The 20,649-nt window shown below is 37.4% G+C and overlaps 4 protein-coding genes across 4 annotated transcripts; 3 read left to right on the top strand and 1 right to left on the bottom strand.

Annotated features, from left to right (window-relative positions):
• Positions 1 to 269: 269 nt before the first annotated feature.
• On the bottom strand, positions 270 to 3,373 carry LOC134844910 (uncharacterized). The gene is made up of 4 exons (XM_063861736.1): positions 3,185 to 3,373; positions 2,647 to 2,868; positions 974 to 1,068; positions 270 to 741 (listed from the first exon to the last, which is right to left on the bottom strand). Exons 1-4 carry the CDS (start codon positions 3,371 to 3,373, stop codon positions 270 to 272), a joined length of 978 nt encoding a protein of 325 aa, XP_063717806.1.
• Positions 3,374 to 5,979: 2,606 nt separating this feature from the next.
• LOC134844108 (uncharacterized) lies at positions 5,980 to 12,532 on the top strand. Its single transcript, XM_063860593.1, has 2 exons — positions 5,980 to 7,062; positions 11,731 to 12,532. The coding sequence occupies exons 1-2, from the start codon at positions 6,135 to 6,137 to the stop codon at positions 11,994 to 11,996; spliced, it is 1,194 nt and encodes a 397-aa protein (XP_063716663.1). The 5' UTR covers positions 5,980 to 6,134; the 3' UTR covers positions 11,997 to 12,532.
• Positions 12,533 to 13,056: 524 nt separating this feature from the next.
• On the top strand, positions 13,057 to 13,566 carry LOC134844909 (mitochondrial import receptor subunit TOM20 homolog). Its single transcript, XM_063861735.1, has one exon. The coding sequence runs from the start codon at positions 13,057 to 13,059 to the stop codon at positions 13,564 to 13,566; it is 510 nt and encodes a 169-aa protein (XP_063717805.1).
• Positions 13,567 to 13,704: 138 nt separating this feature from the next.
• On the top strand, positions 13,705 to 16,415 carry LOC134844109 (uncharacterized). Its single transcript, XM_063860594.1, has 3 exons — positions 13,705 to 14,057; positions 15,174 to 15,301; positions 15,873 to 16,415. Exons 1-3 carry the CDS (start codon positions 13,968 to 13,970, stop codon positions 16,120 to 16,122), a joined length of 468 nt encoding a protein of 155 aa, XP_063716664.1. The 5' UTR covers positions 13,705 to 13,967; the 3' UTR covers positions 16,123 to 16,415.
• Positions 16,416 to 20,649: the final 4,234 nt, after the last annotated feature.

Raw genomic sequence — 20,649 nt, 5'->3', positions numbered from 1 at the left:
CTCAGAAATGTGACGTCATCATTCGAATTTTTGAAATTTTAAAATACTAGAATATTCCAGCCCTCACCGTTTGGCTAAACGTTCCAATAACGCCCTTAGTTCTTAAAAACCACCAATCCGGAAGGCTTACTGCTAAAATTCCTAATTCTGCAGAGATTGCATTTTGGCCATTCTGGTCGAATGTCACACTGCGGGTCCAGTTGTGCGATATAGATAGCTTCCAAAGATAAAAGTTTGTCGGAAAACCTCGTCTTATCAACGATCTTGCTCTACACATCTTTCATATGCCCGACACAATTCAGAAAATGCTCTCCTAGTGGAGATGTTCGCTTGAGATGCTCTGAGAGCCAAGTGGCAAAATGTCGATCGGTTTTACCGATGTAGCTGGCCCGACAGCCAGAACAATCAATTTGATACACCACTCCACTATTGAGCATTGGCGGTACTTGGCATTTTAGAGCTGGTAACACATTCGGCAACTTTTGGGTCGTGAAAATAGCAGACACATCTGCAATCCTCCGCAGTTTCTTGGAGAACTTGTCTGAAATTCCTCCCCGATACTCAAGAAACAACGTTCTTCGGTGTTTCTTCTTGTCGCCGCTGTCCCTATTCTGCGCCTTCTTCGATGTTGGGTCCAGTAATCTTGTCACTGTCTCAGAAACGACCGGCCCATCTGCAATCCTCCGCAGTTTCTCGGAGAACTTGTCTGAAATTCCTCCCCGATTATCAAGAAACAACGTTCTTCGATATCATCATAGTAAGTATATACCTCATGGAGATACTCAATGAGGTTTGTAACAGTAGATCGTTTTTGTCGGAAGCCGTGTTGTGAGTTTGAGATGCTGAATTTTACTGATGAAATCATTTTCTCGAAAATTAATTTTTCTAACACTTTTGAGATAACTGTTAGCAGACTTATTTGTCGGTAGTTTGAGACATATGTTTGATGTAACCAAAACTTCTAGTAGCTAACAGAACTTCAATTTCCAGAGGCGGCTTAATATGCAGTTTCTTATAGGAAGATGTACGTTCCTCTTCCTTCTGTTTGGATTTGGACAGAAGATCTTTCTAAAGATGAAATATAGAGTTTTGGTTGTTAACATTTCTTCGAAGATGTCTTCGGGGGCGTCTTCTCGTTGATTGCACGTAAATATAACCTCAAATTTGTTTGGGTTATCGTGAATCTTCTCGATAAGCTGTTCAGTTTTCTGTGGGACTTGATTCTTCTTTCTTAGATGCTTCGTTACACTTGTTGATGACGTTGTGCCAGAAAGCAATGAGAGCCCCTGCCCTGGAGGCATTCCAAACATTTTGTTGAACAACTCTTTTTTGGTCTCAGCTTACTGGTGAGAACAGACCTGGAATGGTTTTGAGAACTGAGACCTGCAATGGAACTGAGACAGGAACCGTCCGATGCATACCAGGAATAGGGCTCTGTTCAGAGAACTAGCTCCGATAACAATAATAGGTGCCACGACTGTTTCTCTTTGTTTTCAAGTTTTGTTTGAAACTAATTAATAATTATTTAATAATTCAGTAGCAATCGGTCATAAGTTTTGACAAATCCAGCTGTTAACCAGATACAGAAATTTGATTTACATATGTAGGGGTAAGAATTTTTTAAAATTGTTAATTCAAACGTTTTCGCACATTTTGTGCATCGTCAGGATATAAAATTTTTTATTTACAATAAAATGATCAAAGATCATGTATGAAATTCAAAAAGAACATGTTAGAAATTTTTAACCAATCACATTCTTACATCTGTTATTACGTAATCATTATTTCATCGATTATGACAATTTCCATACTTTTTTGTTACTTGAATCATAATTTTTCGATTTGATGTTTTATCCAAACTGACATGTCAGTTTATTTTTTCAAAAATTGCAATTTTTAGTCATGTTTAAACATGTACTATAATTTTAATGTCAGCTCCCTGCTCCTGAACTACTCGCGCGTGTTAATTCTGGGGCGTTCTTTCCAAATATGTAAGGCCTCCAGAGTGAGGAGTTTCTGTATGTTACTTGACTGATCTATAATCTCAGACTTAAGCTCAGCGCTCTTACCATCCCTGTCACATTCTCTCAAATGTTGCCCTACTGGTGAATCTTCCTTGTGATGCTCTTCAATCCGCGTGGTCAAATGCCGGACCGTTTGTCCAACATAGGTGGAATTACATCCACTACATGTGAGCTTTCGGGAGGGAGATTTAAGGGACGGTAGGCAAGTCTTGAGCTTTCTCGTAGTAAATATCACTTGGGCTCCGGCGTTTTGACGCAGTTTGGCAGCAAACCACTCTGATGCATTACCCCGGTATTGTAATGTTATAATGGGTGCACTGACCTTTAAAGGATCTTCCTTGACTGATGTTACCGTTGTTCGTGTGTCAGTTTTTCGGTCGATGATCTTATTCAACGTTCTTAATACGACACCATCTGACCATTTTTCAGGGTATTGATTATCCACCCATTGTTCTTTATTAATCTTCATTGCCTTGTCAAAGTTTTCCCATGTTGATGTACTTCTAAAAATCCGATGAACAGTACCCTCAACTACACTGCGTTTATATTGCAATGGAGCGCAGCTTCTGAAGTTAAGGATAGTCCCAGTATCCGTTGGTTTTTGATACCATCCACTTGTTACCTTTTTTCGTGAGTCCACATTAATGTTCAAATCTAGAAAGGCTAAGTCTCCGTTCGAATCCGGATTTTCGATAGTGAATTGTAAGTTGGGGTGGAGCTCATTAGCTGCTTTTAACACTATATCTGGATCCCCCTTTACCGTCCTCACTATATCATCTACATATCTTAGGAACGCTTTGACATTTTCTGTTGGTTTTTCTTGATCTCGCTGCTCTTTACATCTCTTACAATACCAAACCATTTCTGAGATTTGCTCATATTCTTTTTCGGATACATTACTACACTTTAAATGGTTACCAATTTAAACAAGCTTCGCATTCGATCCCCTTACTTCTGTATGTTACCCTCCGCTCGCAATCAGGGCATGGGCCATTCCGGTTTTCATTTAGCTGTGTCAACGCAGGTACTTCCTTCATTAATGCATATTCGTACTCCTTTAGCCATAAATTGGCAAGAATGACAGCAAGGGATGCACCCATTGCAAACCCATCCTTTTGTACGTACCATAAACCATTGCATTTGAAGTGCACCTTACTTACAGCCATGTTCAACAATTTCTTCATAGTTCCGCGTGCCAGTTTAGGAGGACTAGTTTGTTCGTACAGTTTCCTCAGTGCTATATCTATTACCTCCTTTAGTGGGAAATTAGTGTACAAACTTTTGACATCCAGGGAGATAATACTCTCATTATAGTCTAGATCTATGTTCTCTATGATCTCCCGAGCCATTTGTGTGTTTGTCTCAATGTTTGCCCCCTCAATGTTGTCAAAAAATTTGGCCAAAGTTTTATTTAGATGTTCATATGAGCTCCCTGGCAGTGACAGTACGGGACGGAGAGGGGTTCCTTTCTTATGTACTTTAGCCAATCCATATAATCGAGCTGGCTGCCCTCCCGTGGACCTAAGCCTACTATACAGTGCCTCATCGATCTCATCTTTCTTTTTCATGGCCAACAGTTCTTTGTTGATGTCTTTCTCAATTTTCATAACAACACTATCAGTTAAACCTGGTTTTTCGCTAAATTGTTCCGATTGCAGCAGCTCAGTTAGTTTAGCCTCATATGTCGTTTTCTTCATTACACAGAAGCCAACACCTTTATCGAATGGGACTGCCAAGAGACCATTGTCCTTCAAATACTTCCTGGCTTTCTCAATCCCTCTATCCGACGGTGTTTGCCGCACACGTTTAGCGTATGATTTTGCAGCAGCTTCAATTTCACATAATTTTTCACCTGGTACCTTTTGCGATTTAAGCTCAGATAAAAAATTATCAATGTCCGCAAGAAAGTGAAGTTCATTGAAACGATCCCTCACCGGGTGCTTTGGGCCAAAACCTAACACTTCATGAACCCACTTGGGTAGCTCAATGCCATCTAGTGCTCTGACCGATATTTGTCATTCACTTTCATTAACGGTCTGTCCTGCCGCTCTGCTAGCTTTTTTAACTTCTTTTCATGTCTATCCTTGATGTCATGGATAGCAATTCTAGCCTGGAGCTTTAGATAAAATGCTATTGAAGGCCACAATTGTTCATCTATCCCTCTCCGCACTACCTCTCTTGCCTTAGCTAGATCATCGTCTATCTTCTTCTCTTCTGACCTTGCCTGATTTATCTCTGTTCTTAGGAGTTTTAATTGAAAGCTATGCACGGCTTGGTCCGAAAAAACCCCATTTTCTGGCACCCGAAATCTCAAAAAATCTGGTATTATGTCATTGCTTTGACATTTCCGTAAAAACTTCAATCGATGGAAATTGTTGTTTTGTAGGGGTTTTGAACAAAACTATATGAGTCAAATGCGGTCAACCAGTCGTCTATAGGGACTTTTTCTGTGTCGCTATGTAATTTTGGGAGAGTGGTGCAAATTTTTCCGAAAAAGGTCTTTGAATAAATTATATGTATTCTAACTTCTTGCAACTCTCTCTAGTTGGTGGATTAGCTTTCAACAGACAAAAATAATGTAGAATATAAGTAAAAATTCGTCAACTATTTGATTGAATACAGAGCTTGTGACTATCTTTGATTTCACCGTTATCTGCTAATCTCAGCAAAAAGAATCTGACGTTGATTGAGAGCCGATCCTGTCTGTTCCGATAGTTGTGTTCGTTAATTCGCCCAAATAATTAGTGATGATGTTTCAACTATTCACTTTTTTCTTTTTCTGTACAATTGAAGCGGCTGTTTCTTAATCAGACTCGGTTCACGTTGACTCGGTTCACGTCAACAATCATCAAAAATTAAACAGGCCGAAAATCCTTTGTCGAAGTTAAAGTTCTAATAGTTTTTTTTAAAGATGTCTAGACTAAGTTAGCTTCAAATACTTTTCGCCTGATTACCAAAAAAAAATTAACAAATTCAGTTGAATCACTTGCTGAAGAGGAGGAGAAAAAGGCAGCTGACTTCTTTTCTATGCAGCTGACTTCTTCTCAGATATATTATCTTTTATTAACATTCCAAGTTGCTACCCCTTGGCCTCGAGGCAACTCAGTTGCCTTTGTACGCTATGGGGTTCAAGTCGTGGACGGTTCTTGTTTTTTTTTTCAGATCACGGAGATTGAAAATTTTTTTTGTTGGTTTTCCATTTGTTCGCGCAACTTTTGTCGTCTAAATTGTCACAACGGATTTTGCTGTACTGTAGACAATTTTCATTGTAGTTGCAAGTGTTGTTCGTTCTAATTTCAGAGGGGGGACTTGGACGATTTTTTAAAAAATTCATAAAATATTTTTTCGTTCAGTTTGTGTCTGCTGAAAGATTGTCGGCTTAGTTGCCGGATCACTGATTTTTCCTGTGCTGTAAACAACTTTCATTGTAATTGCAGGTGCAAGTGTTGTCCATTGTTGTTAAAGTCGGGACGTTTTTTTTTTATAAAATCATTTTTTTTGCTCAACTTGTGTCTGATCAAAAGTTGTCGGCTTTGTTTCTTTTTTGAATGTTGTGCCGTTGTTGCTGTTTTAAAATTGAAGTGTCTGACATATTTGCCTGGAATGAACTTCTATCGAGTCATATAAAAATTTATTTGACCTAGCTTTTTCTTCAAAAATTTTCATTTTTTTTCGGCTTTTGATGTTCGTTTTGTATCGCAAGTGGCGCGAAGCTCTGCTTCGCCTCTGTGTAGAAAAATCTCGCACCAGGGCTCAGTGAAAGCTAAAAAGGCATTCTAATGCTTGATTTTGCCTTCTAAGGCATCACTGAAAAGTACAGGGTTCATTATATCAGTTTTATTGAGAAAATAAACAACCGAACTTTTATATTCGAGATTTTTGACCACGGTATTGTAATATAATTTTAAAGTACCATTTTGCTTAAGTACCTTGTGTTTACTCTGGTTTCATTCTTCAGATCACAAATGTTGCCACAGACTGATTCAATGCTGCTTTGAATAGTTTCTCGCTGTGTCACAATTTTGAGTCTACTTCGACTGACCAGGGGAGTATCAAAACTAAATGACATTAATGAATATCACAACCGAATCAGTTTGAAATAGCTTTGGAATGAGATTATTTCGTTTGGTGCATATGGCTTATATTTATATGTGGGATTATTCAGGCCCTATATTTATTCCGCTCTTGATTATGGCAGTAATGATCATGCTGTTCAAATGGTATGACAGAAAGTACTTATCGAAATATAATGAAGTGAACGAAGAGGTTGTTCAGTTCATTAACGTTGAGCAATTCAAAAAGCAACGTGATTGTGAATACCGAGAGGATGATCTCGCTTCGAAAGGAAACGAAACTGACTCGATTGAATCTAAATCCGTTGAAACCTTGCCTGAAAATGATTTGATCGACAGCAATAGCGCAGTTGAAAAGAAAGTAGTCCCTAATGGAAACGCGCCATTTTGTCCTGAAGGATTAACTACATATTATAGCAGTACTGTATCAATTGGAGTGAATTATGAAAAGCGCGCATTAGGCAGTGGTATAGAAAAAGAAGCTATAGTTTGTGAAATTCAGTCAAACAGCAACTGTTGCAAGGAAAGCTTAACGCAGCCTGAAACACTTTTGGAGAAAGATTCCAATTTGACAACTAATTTGGATTTTGAAGATATTCATATCAAACATAGTCCGGAAATATCAAATCTGATGTTACCAAATCAAAAAAGTCAGTATGGACTTCTGAATAATAACTCTGAATTTACCATGGATCTTGCCAAACACGCAGAAAAAGCTAACGGAATTTGTATAGAAGAAAATGAGATATGCGAAGAGCAGGGAAAAGCTAAACTTGGCCAAGAAAATGAGAACAGTGACGCAGAAGAAATAGAGAAGGACGAAGACAGCGATGCTTCTTCTTCCGATACCTGCAGTGACGATGAAATCATTTCATACGACCTAGAAGCTGAGAACGAGGAAAGTGGAGATACAAAACCAGCTTCGTATACTATCAATCTATCTTCAAATATCATCGACTCCAATGGTGTGTAGCTTATTTTTCTCTACGCAGTTAAGTGATATTGAACGAAGTGTTTTCAATTTTTTTTCGATGGCTAACAATTCTTGCAATTTGGCAAGAACTCGAGTTGGCCACTTTCTATAATAAAGTCCGAGTGTGAACAGCTTCAATTAAAGGGTCAATGCCTTTCTAAATTACAAAATCGATTTCAGTTTTTTAGCGGCTTAATTCTTGCTGTTTCAATGCGTCCTGATTTTTTTTTTACAAAAAGAAGCGTGTCCTGATAAATAGTCTAAATTTGTTTTTGAATAGGGCGATTAAAATTAATGTTTTCATTACTAGAGGCTCCAAAATACGTTCTTTTTTGTGTTACAATTTTGGATTTATTTTAATTTTGGATTTATTTCAAACGGGTGTCTATCATAAGAATTCTTGAAATTCAAATAGCTTTAAGGAGATACATTTTTTCTTTAAAATTTGGGAATTGAAGCATTTCAAAGAAAAGTATTTTTTAGGGTCAACGAAATATAAAAGCGATTCTGGTTTTGTTTGCTTGTTTTAATACTAATGCGTTTAATTTCTATCAGTCTAACTGTGTGTTAGACCCTGGGAGGCGCGTAGCGGTGTCCTTGAAACAGTTAAAAAGGTCTAAAGGGGAAGTAGTGTAAGGATAGTTTGGAGGGTCATGGGGTATATTCTGCTAAAGCAAGTAATAAGGGACTATAGCCGGATCTTAATTGGGCAAGGGTTCGCCTGGTGACGCGAGGGAAGGGTTCTTCAGAAGGGGAGGTATCGGGGGTTTTGAGTAGAAGTGCTTTCTGTGAGGCGCATCTGCAATAGACTGCTCGGCACATAGTGTTTGGTTGCTTCAAAGTCAATTTGTAATTTTAAGAGGCGAAAGAACTTAGTTCGCTAGAGTCGTTCAAAGTAGTAAAAGTTGCGTTTTCTTTGTCTTGGAGGATATTTTCTAATCCGGGATTTTATATCTCAAATGTTTTCGGACGGATGTTACGGGGAAAGATTTGGGGTAATGATGATTAGTAGAGGGTTTGAAGGGATATAGGTTTTGAGGGTAAACTGCGCGGAAATTACTTTATGATGGTGTCAAACTTTTAAAATGCTACATTCAGAATCGAAGTGTTCTGAAGCACTCATTTTTTGCACAACCCGTTATAGCGCGGAGAGCCGCGTTTTGAACAATTTGAAATTTGCTCAGAGACGTGGGACCATGCTGGGAATGCTTAATCTGAAGTTTTTGTGACAAAAGCCTTGTAGTTAAACCAATTAATGTCTCTTTTGACTGCCCCCATTTTGTCCTAGTTGAGGCCTTCTGGATCGCTATGGTGCGCGATGCTTTTGGTGACCACTTACTTACGTGCTCTGCGAAGCTCGGGGGTGGGTGAAAGAAAACACCGCGTTATTTGAGGTGCCTCACCAAGGGTAGGGGTGTTTTGTCCAGTTTTACAAGGAGCTCCTCGTTGATCTCCATATTGAAGGAGAAGTAAAGGCTGGCGCAGTCTTTTGATGAAGAATAAACAGGCGATCTAGATGTAAAAATGATGCAACTTGGTAAAATGAGAAAGAGGAGGCCATTTGAATATTGTTTGACTGTACCAAGTTATGAAACTCGTCTGCGTTTTATATAGGGTCAATGATCTTTTATTTGGTTTCATTGAGACCTGAAACAGTTTTCAATATGTCTAATGGTTTTGGTGGTTTTTCATGAAGCTTAATAAGATGATTTTTGATCCAATCATCTCCCTTATTTTGAGAAGAAATTTTGGGGTGTTTTTTTCATGCAAATTAGAGTTACGCAAATGAAAATACCTTTGCTTTTAAGTGTGATATCAAACTCGTCATCATTCGTAATTTGGATGCAGACGTTATTATGATTCCTTTTCTTGACTCGAATGAAGTCGTGATTCGGGTGCAGATTTGTTTCTTTAAAGTCAAGAAAAACTGGGGTGAATGTGTTCTATTTTTAGACCAACTAAAAGATCATAATAGTTTCAAAATTAGATCGTAATCACTTTTCTTGTTAAGATATACTTTTCTTTTTAAGCACCAAGTAACACCAAAGAAATTAAACCGAAGTACTGGTCCTTAACCTACATGACTCTTGTTCTTTTTATTGCTGAATGGCTAATATCAAACATAAATTAATTTTGCTAAAAAACAACTGAATTGCCAGTGGATGACAATTATCGCAAATATCCAGATATGTATAACCATTTATCATGATCTTTAATGCTGATGATGATCGAAGGATTTGAAGCTTATGTCAAATGCAGCGCGCAAAGTTTGCCTTTGAGGACGAAATCTACTTCCATCGGAGACAAAGGTCGAAAAATTAATTAATACCTTTGTGAAAAGACATTTTGGGGCCAGAAGAACCAGGTGATCTTTGATCGTACAAATGCATCTCTTCTTTTATGGGTTAAGAAAAAATTGTCAACCAAGGATGTGTGCTGATTACAAAGTTCATGTTTTGAAAGATCAAAATTGAAAACTTGTTCTACTCTGCATTGAGAAAAGATTGAAGGCTGAAAAAGATTTGCGGAAATTGATTTTTCAGATGCGTTTTGCCAAATAAAATTATATGAACAATCTCAATTGTTTTACTCGGCTAATACCTCAAAAGGACTACACAAAATAAAGAGACTTTGAGAACGCAAAATCACTATTCTAGCAAGTCATGCAAAAAGTTTTGAAAGGTGTTCTTGGAACGGTTGCAAATCAAGACATTATACCAGTGCATAGCAGAATTGATCACAAGGTAGAAAAAGACGCAATGCTGTAGTTGAAAGGATGAAGGCTTAAAGTTTCACTTTTACTGAAAAGAAAGATGTCGAGTTCTCATCAGGCTTGTCTTTTTCTTCTTATGAGATCAGACTAAGGGCGTAGAGCCTAATAAAAAACACCGGAGTGTTTTCTCAGATGCAACCTCAATATATAAGACAAAAATTTTGGATCATTCGTTCGTCTAATAACATAATTAGGACGAATGATACCGAACTACGACGAGAAAGTTTGTTGCATAAATGAACTAAGAAAAATAAACAAGACTGCTCGTAACAGGGTGAAGCTCTGAATGTTGCGACTGCCTTTTTAAGGTCTATGGAGCAGTAATAGCAAAAAAAATGTAATAAAATTTATTTTTTAATTCGGAATTTTTAAAACGCGCCATATAAAGTATTTGGAACGATTTCTAAGACGGATGAAATCTCCGCTTACGCGTTAATAGGGCGATATATATCGCGCGTTAATCATCCCAAATTGGTCAAAATGGCAATCTTTAAACCCTCATAACGTTACGAAATATAATCACGAAATATAATATATCTTTTTTATATTTAAGCTCAGGGCAACAATACCTTTTGAATGATGTTTCAGCATTTTTTTCTTGATTAATTTAGAAAACCAAAATGACCCATTTTTGGGTAAAATTTTGATTAAGAATTTTGGGGGAAAATGCACCATATTAATTCTGATTAAATTCTAAGCAACTTCTGATCTCTTCAGATTTTGTCTGATCTTATCCTAATTCGAGAAAAACGTGCTCGAATTTTCAAATATTGTTCGTTGAGTCCGGTTAATTTAAATCAGCAGTGTATCTGAAATAAGACGACTTTTCGTTCAAAAAACAGTTCAAAAAAATTCTTTGAAGAACTGGCTGAAAAATTTAAATGTTCAACACTTGATAGAACATGTCTAGTGCTTGACATGGTTTCAACATTGTATGAGGTTGATGCTGATTCGTGCCGCTATCTTGCATTCAAACTATTGAAATAATAAGCGGGGAAAATGACATGGAGACGTGTCTGATCTAAATAGAGGACTCCATAACGAATAAAATGAAGGAATTTGGGCGGGTAATTGAACGGTCAAGGCAATAAACGAATGATTTTTACATAAATTGCCTGCCCTCAAATCGAGCGAACAAAAGATCTACTGTTGAAATAGAGATTCAATATTTGGCTATTAATTTTCTTCTAATTGGGTGCCTTGCGTCTGCTTTGGTTGCTCTAGCGTCTCTCATAATTGTTTATTAAGTTCATTGTCTGGATCACATCGGTCTCCTTGTCATTCACCCAAAAACAGACTATTTTTTTTTAAAAATAATTTGCAATTCAGTTGCAGAAGTTTTTTTTAAAAGCCATGTTCCGATTCACACGTAGCTTTATGTAAATTTAGAAGTTGGAGTCAGCCATTTCGAAAGCTCATAGAAGTATGGAAAAGGATGACACGTGAATAGGCGTGGATAAAGTTTTTTCTTGAGGGGAGGTTCGTGGTTCGGTTTATCAGAAAAAATGTCGAGAAAGTTGTCGATCTTCTTTATGATGGAAGAAATTTGTTTTCCGAGATTTCCCAAAACATTGAATGTCGTTTTTTAGCTGAATTTTTCTAGCAAATTAAAAAAATGTTGTTTACCCGCAAAAGTATAAATTGGCTCGCACAAAGGTGCCTTCTGAAAATTTTAAGGGTTAGTCAGCCTAAAATGACTGTCGTAAAATAGTGTCGGAGGATACTATTCAGGTGGCCCGGGTGTCCATTTAGGTGACCTGGCCTCCTAAACACGCTACTGCATACACTTTTGTTTTTATCGAAATCTGTTGGGAGGAAAACTTTAGCCGGCCCACATCCTTCTTTTCTCCGAAAGTCTGGCCTCTATGGGTTGTTTTGTTTTTATAGCATCCGATAGCTCGGCTAATGTCACTCCTAGGAGATCGCTGACAACTGAAACAGCTCTGAAGTCGTGTTTACGCGAGAGCTCAACATCTTTCCATGCCGACGGCGATGCAACTGAGTTGACACCGTCCCGAGTAAAATTCGGCGAAATCAAGGTAAACGAGGTCGACGGACTAGGGGCGTGTTCTGGAGACAATTTGCCATCTCTGTTCTCGCCAAGAATTACTTCATTTGATGATTCAAGCTCAGATGGGGATGAATATTGTTGACTGACGCAAGAAGAGATCATTTAAACCTTTGTATTATCTGTCAAAAAGAAGGCATTAGTAGATTATCAGAATATATGCTTTCCAACTTCATTTATCAGCTTTAGTAATAAGGTCTCAACGTGGCTAATTTATATTAAATTAACTTAAAGTATGATTAGTTTTCGTAGTTGTAGTGATTAAATTTTATACTCGATATTTTGTCATTTGATTTAGCGCTATTGAATAGTTTTTGTTCCGACCAATTAAGTAGGTAAAAAATAACCCTAGTTGTTTAAACTTTATTTGCAAAAACTTGTACCAGAAGAACTCTACGCAACAACTCGTAACATAACAGATTCACGCGCACTATCCTCGCGAATGTTAGCGCAGCTCAGCGAAGACGAACAAGCGTTTGATACTTGCCAAATACCTCATCACGAATCGTTGCTTATTACCAGTTGTCGACTTGCCGAATTTTTGCCAAGCTTGAATGAAAAAATTTTTGGTTTGACAAATTTTATCCAATTGGTATCAATTTTTTACTCTACTGTGACTCAAAATCTTCATTGAAAAGTTTCTTCATTTGAATTCTAGAGAAAAAAAAGAAAATCATTTTTAATCGAGAATCGTTTGGTCGGATCATGCAGTGCAAATTGCTCTGAAAGTACGTTTCTTTGTTTGAATTATTTTAACTTTGTTTAGCAGAATAAATGTGTCGTATATTTAATCATTTTGAAAAAAAAGGTTCTTCAAATTGCTTAGTTTTTTGTACAGAAGAGATCTCAAGTAAATCAATAATGCGTTAAGTGATTCCTGTTTCTATAGACGTAGTTGTGAAACGGGCTCAGATCAACTCACTGTTAAACGTGCTCCACCTCAGCCTAGTTTTTTAGTCTTTCATTGTTGGATGACAAGATAAAACTTTCTTGAAGATGCTGTTGGCTGTCATCGAAAAGTTACAGAGAAAAGAGGTACTAAAATTATTATTTTTCACCAAAAGCCTGACATGTGTTTCTGGAATTATGTCTCAATTAGAAGATGAGTCGTTTCAGACAATAATGATTCACAAAAGTACAATATAATGATTTCTGCACAAACTCAATTAGCACTGGTGGGCGTATCTAGCAGCCTTTTTCTGGCATACTGTGTATATTTTGACAGAAAGAGACGGAGCGCTCCCGACTTCAGAGCGAAGCTGAAAGCGAAGCGTGAAAAACAACGGCAAGAACTAGAACGAAAGAATGCAACCCAGTACCCTGATCTGAGAGATGAGGCTGCTATGCAAAGATTTTTCTTAGAGGAAATTCAACAAGGAGAGGAGCTTTTAATGCGGGGAGAAATTGAACAAGCTGTGGTTCATTTAGCCAATGCAGTTGTAGCGAGCGGTCAGCCGAATCAAATTTTGAACCTTTTAAAGCACAGCTTACCCCCTGAGGTTTTAAAAGCGGTGGCTGAAAAGTACCCGTCAGTTGCACGTGATATGATGAAAGCATCAGGAGTGCCGGTCATTGGCATGCAAGCTCCATCGTCTGCAAGGCCGGCGACGGCTAAGCCGAAAGCTGTATTGCAAGATGACGATGACCTCGAATAACTATTGTAGACTCTTTTAATTCTGTGAATACGTTATTGCCGGCCATGATAAAAGTGTAGTCGATGTCAATAAAATGTACTTGAGCCCTAAAGTTTTTTAAAACTAAAATATTCTATGAGATCTGAAATCGTTTGAAGTAGCAAGCTACTTATATTGTTATATATTTTCAGATTAGATAGTCTATTAAGATTGTGTTTGACCTGACATATCACTAATTGGACGAGGCAAGTGCAATAACCAAAATCTATAGGCAATCTTCTGCTGGTGCTATTTTAGGAAAACCATTTTACCATTCCTGTAACTAATTCGAAACGTTATCTCATACCTTTCTGAAATTGCATCGATTAGAAAAATTGAACCAAGTGTTTGGACATATTTTTACAAAGAAGAATAGCAAAAAGATGTCGAGTGGCATTAACATCGACGAAGATGTGTACAACAAGTGTTCGGAGCAGGTACTGAGACATGTCTACAAATGGGTGTCTTACAAGGTAACGTGTGCTTGTAAAACCATTGATTTTAATTTAAAAGCGAAGTCATATGATACTTCAAGTTTTTACCTTTGTCTGCTTTGTGGTAAGCACGGGTGTTGCAATCGGGTACTAGACTTTTTCCCATAAAGAAAAACTTTCACAAAATTCGCATGTAAAAACGTTATACGTGCTTTATTTGCGTTTTTATAAATTCAAATATCATTCTGCGCAGTGGTAGCACCCATTCTTGAGAAGAAAAAGGCCAGTGGTTCGAGTCCGGTTGGGACAAAAAGATGATTTTTGTGAAATTTGGGTTCGTCTGTCTGCTTATTTTTTGGGCTTTGTTCCCACAAAACTGACTTTCTTCGAGCGTTAAGCTTTTCGCTAACATTTCAAATGCTATTTGTTTAATTTTCAACGATGCAGGTAACTGTGCTCCAATTTTTTTTTGCGATTCTAGTTTTTTGACAATCATTTTGATTGTTTGACAAAACGATTGAAGGTTTAATTTTCATTTTTCGATTCATCTGCTCTTAATCTTAGTCATTTATTTTTTTTTATTGCAAATGAAGCAAAGCCGATATAGCTGAATTTTTTGTTTACAGACATCTCACAATTCAGTAATGCGATCAACTTTGCAGCACCTCTGTGTAAAGTTTTTCCGCTGTTCTACATGGCGCTTTGACTTTTGATTACTTCGAATTTACCTGATTTCAATTTTATTTTCCAAGTTGAGCTAGACGACCTCTAATACGCTGAATGCTAATATCAGAAATAGTAATGCTACTGGGCTTTATTTCAATCGCGAATTGAACTTAAGAATTCCCAGCAGAATAAACAAATACCCATTATCCGTTTTTTTAAATTTGGTATTTTAATGAAAAAGGTTTCAACCTAGAGTATATTTAAATTGAATGGATCTATCTAGCCATTTCCCCCTAATGACAAAGGGAGGATTTCGTTACTAAGTACAAAATCCGCATAAGCTCAACCATTGAATTGGTTTTTTATAGTGGGTGGGGTTTTTAAGTAACAATAACCGCAGTGACGACATAAATCGTGGTGATTGTTTATCACTCTCAGATGTGCCTTTTTTCATCCCCTTATACTAATCATACCCTTATTCTGCTGTAGGTGTCAGATGACATGACTAGTATAGTGGTGGACCAGACTGCTCCAGCCGTGAAAATGGACAAGAGCTCGGACGAGCAGAAGTACTGGGACAAGTTCGCCATGTTCTCAATAGGCGGAGACGAGCCAAGGTAGATAGTTAACTTAAACGTGTTCATAAGATTTATATAGTGATGATTTTGTTCTGAAACTTTCTTATGCTCAAAGGACAAAAAAAATGCTCAAATAAGCTGATTTTGGTCCACGGTTTTCACGCTCAATAGTGATTTCCGCGGTTTGACTAATGATTTCTTCAGTTCAAATCAAATTTGTTTGCTGGAATGAAGGCAAATTACGCTCCAATATCAAAAGTTAATTAGTGGTAAAAAAACTTTTTTAATATAATATATACAGAAGTGGACAAAATTAAACTCAAGTTTGGGTTTTACTATCTAAAATGCCTGTTTTCAAGGGTCATTTACTGGGAATTAACTTTCAAAACTTAATTTTATCTTCGATTGTGATCAAATGATCTTAGCGACCCTCCATGAAAGTGTCGGTGTTTAGTTTTAAAGACCTACCGCTTCATTCTGGGTATCCAACGCCGAGTTTTTAATATAAAAATTTTTTAAATTAAGCTAAATCGTAGTCGTGTGCAGGTTTTTGAAGTTCATTTAGCTGAAGTTTTTAAGCTGTTCTGATCATTGACCTATCCGTATTCAGGTTTTTTACGTACGATTTCCACTACTTTCTGAATGACGGAGGAAAGCGGGAGAAAATGATTCTTCTCTGCTGGGTTCCGGACACATGCAAGATGAAGATGAAGATGATCTACTCGACGAGCAAAGACGCTTTCAAGAAGGCCCTCAAAGGTATCTCATTCACCACGGAGATACAAGCTAACGACAAAGGAGACCTGGATTTCGCAGAAGTCAGGTCCAGAGTGGCGAGAGCCGACAAAGAATTCATGTGAACAAAATATCTGACTGGACTTGAACTGAATCTAAATATGCTTTAGTACTTGTTTTTTAAACTTTGATGTATGAAGACCCGATGAATTGAACGAGAAAAAGATCCCGAATCATTTTTAATACTGTCTGTGTTAAAACGTTAGATATAATGGAGTTTTGAATACATATCTGATATCTGAGCGACTTTAGACTTGATGGTTAAATTGATATCATTATGCTTGAACAATGTGCAATATTGTCTGGAAAGTTCTGAGGAAGTATATTATCATGCAATTAATTTTATTTTTGATTTTAATATTTTCTAATTACATTACCTTGCAGAATTTTTTCGACAGCGATTTTTTTTGCTAATTTTCATGATTAATGTTCAAAATAACGATAATATCGGTTCGAAATAAACAACAGGATAGTTTCTTAGCAAAAATCAGAGGCGGTCAAAAGAGTGGCCGAAGAAAATTGAGTATTTGCTGAGCGAAGTTGATGTTATATCATATAATCTGGCGCATTCTGCAGTTGAAATAAGCTGAGAACATGATGATAGCAGATATGTGGACTACAGATGCAAATTTGTTGATCGATTGGGCCAAGTCTTTCCAAGTGTAGTCAATCTTAGGTGTCTCCTTGTCAAAAATGGTGCTGATGTTTTTGTTTGAAACATCATTTAGAAGCATCGGCGTCTCCGCTTTGTCACTCGGTTCGTTATTCTCAGCTTTAACCGGTTGATTCCTTAAACAAGAACTAAATAAGATCGAATGATAAGCCACTAATGTTTTTAAAAGCTACTACTGATTTTGAAAGCTCATAAACGGCTTCGTTTACCCACGAGTTAGCGCAAACTCAGCTCCTCTTTTGCTTCAAACCTAGGCATAAATTTTTATTGAAAAGCCATTGTGGTTTCTGACCCAGATTTTTTCAACCACTAAAAGGTACCATTAACCTAAGATTAGTGTTCCACGCGACTGAGCTACCACAAAAAGAGCACGTAAATGATCAAATGGGCAAGCGCGTTAACAAAAAAAATTGATAAGACGAGACCCGCAGATCAATTTTATTTGCAATTTATTTTGATAAAAAATTGATTGTCTTTTCGTTATTTTGATGAAAAATCGAAAGGAAAAAATTCTTCAATGCGATAACTGGTGCCTTCTAAATAAAAAGATAGTGACCAATGATGATTTCCGACCAATGATAATGCAGCAAACAAAGAATTGTTGCTAGGATGCCCAAGAGCTAATTAATTGTTTTAATTTACAGTGGTGGAGATTTTAAGTACAAGCCAAAGGGGGGAATTGTAAAGTCGATCCGATCTTTATCTTTATGTAAAGAAATAGACGGAAAACCCAGGCAACGTGATCTTCAAGAGTTGGATCAGATTTTCAATATCAAAACAATTTACAAGGAAGCACAACTGGATCTTTCCGAGTTCCCCCACCTCAAGTAATCATAAAAAAAATTGACGTTACGATTGGTTGTAGAAGATAAGGTATGATAACCAGATATGCTCGTAATGAGAGAAATAGCCCCGATGTCTTCCACTATAATGGGACCTTCCGTAGAAAGTTTTCAAGTTGAAAGTGGAAGGTTGGAGAAAGAACCCACAAGTGTAGAAAAGACTCAAAAAGGCCTATAACTACAAACTCGAGGGGGACCTCGAAAAAATCAGCATAGAAGCAGGGAAACTTGCAGCTGACGGGAATGCAAACAGATATCTTTTGCCTAAGGCGTCAATTGCCCGAACTCCTACGCAATAAGGCTTGCCTGCACCCAAAAAAGAAGCAACTATGACATAAACTAAAAATAATCTTAATATAGCTCAACCATGAAAATTTTCCAGTTTGAATGGGTTCCGTACACAGAAAAACAAACAAATTTTTGCGTTTTGACAAAATGACTTGTGAAATAATGTATGGTCGAATGTAAATACTACACAACTCGACTTATGTATAAAGTTTCACCCACACGCAAATTTTTGTCGCCTTTCGTCCCTCAAACTATTACACCGTCTATTTTACGGGTCCCCTCAGATTGTTAATTGACTATAATAATCAGTATTAAATTGTGAAATAACGTCATCAATAAACTTTTCCGATGCTCTGTACCTTTTTTATCTGTGACTTTCAAAAAACTAGAATCTAGTGCAAGTTTAATGCCTTGATCAAGTGTAACTATTACCGTTATAGCTTGAAAGAACTTATTGTTCGGATTTTTTCCGGCTTTTTGGTGTGGTTTATGCTTCGTAGTCGTTGTAGTTCTTGTTCTACCTTTGTTTGTCAATTGATTGTTTTCGTCTCTATTCTTGATGCATGGCTGTGCATGTTAATCAAAAATTTGATTGTACCGTGAAGTTAGTTGCTAATCCCAACCTGTTGACTCACACTTTAATTGTTTGTGCCAACTCCAATTTATGTCACATTTGTCCAATTGTCCAAAAATTTTCCCATTTTATTACCTAGATCCTGTGATAAGAATCAATTCATATTATTTTTTGTCCAGGCTTTTCCCAGGTTTTTGGTTGAAAGTATTGTATTTCGCATCTTTTGCCAATTCGATTTACGTTTTTTTTTTGCTAGATTGATTGTAAGTTCTAGACTTGTTTAGGTATTTAGTGATTTTAGGACGTTGTTTTTATATCACTTAACCATCTATCCTGCGATGTGACTAAAGGGCATACATGAGCCAAATCTCAAAGTGTAGCATATAATAAATCGCAACACTCATTCCCCCCCCCTCGACTTCTCGACAGGAGTGTGATTATGTTGATGGCCATGTTTCGATGGGTTTTGATCAAATCTTCCAGCATCTCCCGTCCGTAGTCTAAAACAGTGACTTTCTAACCCGTAATCTTGATATTAGCGCATATACTTTGTAACATTGATCTTCTTTTTGCCTCCAAGAATTTGAGGAATTCTTAGTTCACTCTTCTTTTAGCGAAAGATCATGGGATAATCCGGATAAAAACTTCAATGGCTCGGATCTTACTGCATTTTTTTCCATTTAGTTATTGGCGCAAAGGGTCGCAATCCCCCGTTCCCTAATTGACAGGTTGGTCGCAGGTGCGTAAGCCTGTTCTTCAATGGGCTGCTCGGGCAGTGCAATTTCTGTTGGTTTTTCCCTGCAGATGTTCCTCTATGTCTGTGCCTGACAATAGCTAAAGTGACGTGATTCTTCCAGTTTTCCCATTTACGAGGGTTTTTTTTGTCGGTGCGTTCCAGAATGCCTTTATTCCGAGTTGAGTTTTCGCCAATGTTGGATGCGCCAAGTGGCGAGTAAGTTAAAAAGCGTATCCTAAGTACCGGAAACTGACTACACGTGGTCTCTTTTGCCATTATTGTATCGCTTGTCGAACAAGATAGTCGAAATTAGTAATCGAAACTGAATTCCATGAAGATAAAATAAATCTTAGATAAAATAAATCTTAGAACTCTTATGTTATTTAAATGTTAGATAAAATTTTGACTGTGCCGTGAATTTAGTTAATAAACCCAACCGGTTGACTTTATTCTTAAGTGTTTGTGTTAAATTCAGTTTTAGGTTGTATTTTTCCAAGGATGTTTCCATTTTTTGATATCTAGATCTTGTGTTGCAAATCAAGTGTAACGATCTGTTGTCTTTTGGAGCACTGATTTTTTCGGGTAGTCCTGACCCGGAAACAGTTTGGGTCCATTGTCCGTGACCTAGATATAGGCACCTTCCACGGCCAGCCTGATGAGTGGAGCCAAGGACTAACGTCCTATATGTCTTGATGGCTTTATGGTGATGTTTTTACCAATGGCATGTTCTGCTCCGAATTGCAGAAGGATTTGTTACTTGTTCCCACCACCTTTGGAGCCATTCAATTTGTGGCTAAACTCGGCCATTATCTGCTATGAATTTAACTTCGACTTCTTTGATTTTGACTCGAAATGTATGCCCTTCAAATAACTCATTCGTTGTCGCGCTCATATCGTCTTGTTCGCACTCATTGCATAACACACAACACATACAGTCTTCTGACGAGGAATCACTATATTTTTAGTTCGACAATGCGAGATTGTGACTGGTTAAACTGTAATCTTGGTATTGCACATTGGTTTGTAATTTTGATCTTCTTTCTTTGACCAAGTAATTTCACTCTTGTTTTAGCAAAATTCCATGTGATAATCCGTATAAAGACTCCAATGGCTCGGATTTTTTTGCATACGTTGTCCCGTTTAGTTGTTGGCGCGACTTTTTAACCCGTAATCTTGATACCAACGTATTTGCTTTGTAATAATTATCTTCCTCGTTCCCCCAAGAATACAAGGAAATGTAATTTTACTCTTCGCTTATCAAAATCCCATGACTAAATTCGGATAAGGACTACAGTGGCTCGGATCTTTTTGCATTCGTTTTCCCATTGACTAATTAGCGCGAAGTGTCGCAATCCCTGTTCGCTTTTTGACTGGTTGGTCGGACGTGCATAATCTGGTTCTTCAATTATCTGCTCGGGACCGTGCAGTTTATTTTTCTTTGTTCCTGCAGATGATATTCTAGGTCCCAGCCCGATAAGG

This window comes from Symsagittifera roscoffensis, chromosome 4 (assembly GCF_963678635.1).
Source record: "Symsagittifera roscoffensis chromosome 4, txSymRosc1.1, whole genome shotgun sequence".
NCBI lineage: Eukaryota > Metazoa > Xenacoelomorpha > Acoela > Convolutidae > Symsagittifera > Symsagittifera roscoffensis.
This window is presented reverse-complemented; position numbering and strand designations above follow the sequence as displayed.

Excerpts from the sequence above, each read along its gene's own strand:
- LOC134844109 (XM_063860594.1), top strand. The coding sequence starts at position 13,968 with ATGTCGAGTGGCATTAACATCGACGAAGATGTGTACAACAAGTGTTCG. Across the intron at positions 14,058-15,173 it reads ACAAATGGGTGTCTTACAAG|GTGTCAGATGACATGACTAG; the intron begins GTAACGTGTGCT and ends ATTCTGCTGTAG. Across the intron at positions 15,302-15,872 it reads ATAGGCGGAGACGAGCCAAG|GTTTTTTACGTACGATTTCC; the intron begins GTAGATAGTTAA and ends ATCCGTATTCAG.
- LOC134844910 (XM_063861736.1), bottom strand. The coding sequence starts at position 3,373 with ATGGCTCGGGAGATCATAGAGAACATAGATCTAGACTATAATGAGAGT. Across the intron at positions 2,869-3,184 it reads AGAAATTGTTGAACATGGCT|AGATGTAAAGAGCAGCGAGA; the intron begins GTAAGTAAGGTG and ends TGGTATTGTAAG. Across the intron at positions 1,069-2,646 it reads ATGTGGACTCACGAAAAAAG|AAAGATCTTCTGTCCAAATC; the intron begins GTAACAAGTGGA and ends TTTCATCTTTAG.
- LOC134844108 (XM_063860593.1), top strand. The coding sequence starts at position 6,135 with ATGAGATTATTTCGTTTGGTGCATATGGCTTATATTTATATGTGGGAT. Across the intron at positions 7,063-11,730 it reads AAATATCATCGACTCCAATG|CATCCGATAGCTCGGCTAAT; the intron begins GTGTGTAGCTTA and ends TTGTTTTTATAG.
- LOC134844909 (XM_063861735.1), top strand. The coding sequence starts at position 13,057 with ATGATTTCTGCACAAACTCAATTAGCACTGGTGGGCGTATCTAGCAGC.